Here is a 4179-nt window from a genome sequence, read left to right on the forward strand (position 1 = left end):
TCTGAAACACCAGCAACCCTGATGGCGCAAATGGAGCAGCGAGGATCAACGAACATGACCAAGGCGCTGGAAGCTCTTTCGCCGTGGCTCGAAAACCCACGGAGCATTGTCAATCAAGTGGAGGCGCTCGTCCTCGCCGCGGCTGTGCTCCTGCTCTTCCAGCTCATCCTCTGTTCCTGCAGGCGGCAGTCGAGCAACGCTTTTATCCAGGCCGGCGCGTGGGTGTCCTACACCATGTCGTTCCCTTTGGTCACCTACACATTGGGCATGATGCAGACTTCCCCGGTGAAGAATGTCCTGTATCCTGTCTGGGCTGTCTCTTTGTTCCTGGTTGCTGGCAGGGACGGAGCCAGAAAATTGAGATGGGGGGGGGGGGGCAAGAACCAAAAGCTTCAAAATCATAGGATATATTTGCCGTAAAAGAATCATAGGATATATTAAAATATACCATAGTAATTAGTAAATAATAGGATTTAGGACATCTAGATAGTAAAAATATGTCTGTTGTTCAATAGTATGAATAAATTACATTTCTATCAATTTGAATTCTGCTTTACGAGCACCAGTATCGAAGATATCAATTATTTCTTCAGAGCTAAACTTGGCTGCAAGTTCCTTCTCAATGTAAACTAGCGTGCAATGACAAAGAAAATCATCTCCCATTTTGCTTCGAAGCCGCGTCTTGACTAGTTTCATTGCAGAAAAGGCTCGCTCTGCTGTTGCAGTTGAAACCGGAAGAGTTATCACCAATCGTAACAGCCTCTCAACCATTGGATAGTCAGAAGACTTGCCAGTCTTAACTATCCCTTTTGTTAGATCAGCAAGTGATTTGCAGTTCTTGATCTCTGGATGGTTGAATGTATCAAGCTGGAAATGTGGTAGCTCGCACTCCAACCGATCTCTTTCTTGACTAGAAAAATCTGCAGGATAGAATTTCTCCACTAGTCTGCATATCTTTGACTTGCTGAAGGCATCATGCCTCGGGTCCAATGATGAACAAAGATCTAGAAGCTCAGTAACATGAGAACTAAATCGATCATTCAACTCTATCACTTGTTGATCTATTGCAACATTAAACACATCTACTTTGTAATGATGGATAACTGTGGTGTTGTCATGTTTATTTCGAGATTTCGTCACATCAACATACCTAAAATTAATATATATTGAAAAATAAGAATTAGTTGCATGATCTACACATTGATGAGAAGTATGTAAGTGGCTAAATCTCTACATTGTAATTTATATAATCATAAAGAGATAGGAAAATATACGTACTTTTGATCCATGTCCGGGATGTCAATCTCATGTTTCACACAAAAGGATTTCACATCTTCAAAAAGGTTGTCCCATCCATCTTCTCTTAGTTCACCAAGCAACACCTTTGTGTTAGAAACACAATCTAATGCATTTGCAATGTCCAAAGATTTATGTTGAAGTTTGAGACACAAGACATCTGTGATTTTCATGATTCTTTCCATTAAGTGTAGAATGAACACAAAATCAAATGTCAGTAGGATTTTCAAGGCACCTCCGGCATCACCTCTTGAGTTCCTTGTAGCTGAACGATCAGCTGCTACACTTCTTAGCACTGTAACAGTTGCGACAAACATCTTTAACAAACTTTTGATAGATTTGTAGTGGGAACTCCATCTCGTGTCTCCGGCCCTTTGTAAAGAACCTATTTGATTGGCCCCTCTTCCTGTGTCAAGCTCTCCCAATTCAATCTCACTAGCAATTTCAGCAGCCTGATTTTCTAACAGTTCATCATTCCGTTTGGGAGATGCACTAACTGTATTTACAATGAAATTTGCATGCTGAAAAAAATTATGGACCTCATGTACCTCCCTTGAAGCAGCAACAAGAGCCAATTGGAGTTGATGTGCAAGACAATGGATATAGTATGCATAAGGGCACTCTTTGAGAATTAGAGCTTTCAGCCCATTCCACTCCCCCCTCATGTTGCTTGCCCCGTCATATCCCTGGCCTCTAATATCTTGCACATTCAACCCATTATCAACTAGGACGGCAATAATTGTGTTCTTGAGAGTCAAAGCACTAGTGTCTCTAACATGAACAAGATCAAGAAAATGTTCTCTTATCACCCCTTCTATGTTTGCAAATCGAAGAACTACTGCCATCTGCTCTTTTTTAGACTCGTCTCTACATTCATCAACCAAGATAGAGAATTTGCTATTACCAAGTTCTTCTTTAATTGAGGTTTTCACTTTTCCAGCAAATATGCTAGCAATTTCCTTTTGAATAGTTGCTGAGGTGTACTTTGCATTTCTTGGAGCATTCTGTACAACTTCATGTACATCCTTGTTATAAGACGCCAAAAGCTTAATCATTTCCTTGAAATTACCTTGGTTCTTGGAATCCTCAGACTCATCATTTCCTCTGAAGGGACATGCTTGAAACATTAGCCACCTGATGCAATCAACATAGAATAATTATTAGATGTCCAGTATAAAGAAATTCTAAATGTTCAAAATTAAATACTTCTTACTTACCTCATGGCATCAATGGAAGTCTTTAGCCTTAGTCTTGCATCAAGAACCCGCTTCTTAGTTTGCTTTTTCATCACCTCATCAACATGATTAAGTCTGTTTCTCAAGTTTTCATAACACCGAACTGCAAAATTGTGAGCCGAGCTGGGAGTAGTGCCCATATGCTTGAGGAAAGCACATTCTTTTCCATTGTTAACTTTCTTCCACTTATCAAATCCGCTCACTGTGAATGTATCTGAACCACACTTCCCAATTGGCTTCTTTGAGAAGAGAAAACAAGGCAAACAATAGGCACAATTTTTTAGAGGTGAATACTCCAACCACCAATGATTCGTGAACCAATCACTTTGGAATCGCCTACGGCCAGCCCCTGTCCCAGTAAATTCATACTCATCTGGCTTTAAGATTGGTTGATAAGCCCCTTTAGATATATAAAAGCGCCTAGCAGCATCATGCTCATCGGGAGGAAGTTGCCAAATTTGAAGACGTCGCCCGGGCTCTCGGTCATAACTTGTGGTTATAATTGTATCTTCTTCCGTAGCTTCTGGCACGGAAACATCATGATCAATTTGGGCATCACCATCAGTACAATTTGGGTGATTCTGTTCGCTAGGTTGAACGTTGTCGTTGTCTACAGTAGTATCATGTTCTGATGGCCGAGAGCTTGAACCAACGGGTTTGAAAAAGTTCTGAATTGATTCTCTCTTTCTCTTCATGTCTACACAAGCACAAACAATTGAAAATTTTATATTGATGATTAAGGGCTGCAATTTGGATGATTATACTTCTACAATTGTTAAAGGCATGAACTACTAATCCATGTGAAAATAAATTACCTTTTCCCCTTGTGCTGCTGCCGCTTATCCTGCCCGGGCCCGGCTGCCCGTCGTCCGCCGTCGTTCTGTCCAGGACTCTGGCCTCCGGGCTGCCGGCAACGTGTCCGTGGATCGGCGCCTGTCCGAGCGTTGCGGCGTCCCCTTCCTATCCTGGCTTCTCGACGGGCGTTGGCAGCGCCGGCGACCTGGCGTCCCTGAGCGCTGGAGGCAGTCCCCAGAGATCCAATCGCTAATTTTTTGGAGACGAAGAGTCGAACGAACTGACGACGTGCGCAGCGTGCTAGCGTTGTCTTTGCCTCTTTGGGGCCTGTCAATCTAGTGTGTCGTGGTGTGCAGGGCCTGCTCGGGCTTAGTTTTTTTGCTTTTAGCCTGTAAATGTTCAATGGGCTGCACTGGTTACATGGGCTATACGCCTATACAAAAAGGCCGATGGGGAATAGGGGGGGCGAAGCAGGCTGCAGGGAAGCACACAGGTAAAAAAAGTAGCGCTAATCTCTCCCGTTTCAAGGGACTGCGCGATCGTTGGGGGGGGTCTCGCCCCCCCTCGTCCCCCCCTTAATCCGTCCCTTGCTGGATGCACCAACGCCGTCACATCCTATGATCTTGACGACAACAAGCAGTGGAAGAAGCATCTCTTCGAGGTCTTTCAGTATGCCCTCTACTCAGCAATTAACATCAAGCTGCTTTTCCCTTACAGCACTGCAGAAGTATTTAATCTGAAGGCCAAATATTTCAAGTCTATGTCCATCACCCCTGTTATCGTGATCCTCAACTTGATTGTGCTGCTCACAAATTTTGTCAAAGTTATCTCGTGTTGGAGGGTAGGCGTTGAC

The 4179-nt window shown here is 43.4% G+C and overlaps 1 protein-coding gene across 1 annotated transcript; it reads right to left on the bottom strand.

Annotated features, from left to right (window-relative positions):
- Positions 1-552: 552 nt before the first annotated feature.
- On the bottom strand, positions 553-3217 carry LOC123106374 (zinc finger MYM-type protein 1-like). Its single transcript, XM_044528562.1, has 2 exons — positions 2514-3217; positions 553-2430 (listed from the first exon to the last, which is right to left on the bottom strand). Exons 1-2 carry the CDS (start codon positions 2669-2671, stop codon positions 1251-1253), a joined length of 1338 nt encoding a protein of 445 aa, XP_044384497.1. The 5' UTR covers positions 2672-3217; the 3' UTR covers positions 553-1250.
- Between the last annotated feature and the right edge of the window lie 962 nt (positions 3218-4179).

This window comes from Triticum aestivum, chromosome 5A (assembly GCF_018294505.1).
Source record: "Triticum aestivum cultivar Chinese Spring chromosome 5A, IWGSC CS RefSeq v2.1, whole genome shotgun sequence".
In the NCBI taxonomy this organism is placed as follows: Eukaryota; Viridiplantae; Streptophyta; class Magnoliopsida; order Poales; family Poaceae; genus Triticum; species Triticum aestivum.

Coding starts and splice junctions, on each gene's coding strand:
- LOC123106374 (XM_044528562.1), bottom strand. CDS start 2,671: ATGGGCACTACTCCCAGCTCGGCTCACAATTTTGCAGTTCGGTGTTAT. Junction 2,431..2,513: donor ACTTCCATTGATGCCATGAG/GTAAGTAAGAAG, acceptor TGATTGCATCAG/GTGGCTAATGTTTCAAGCAT.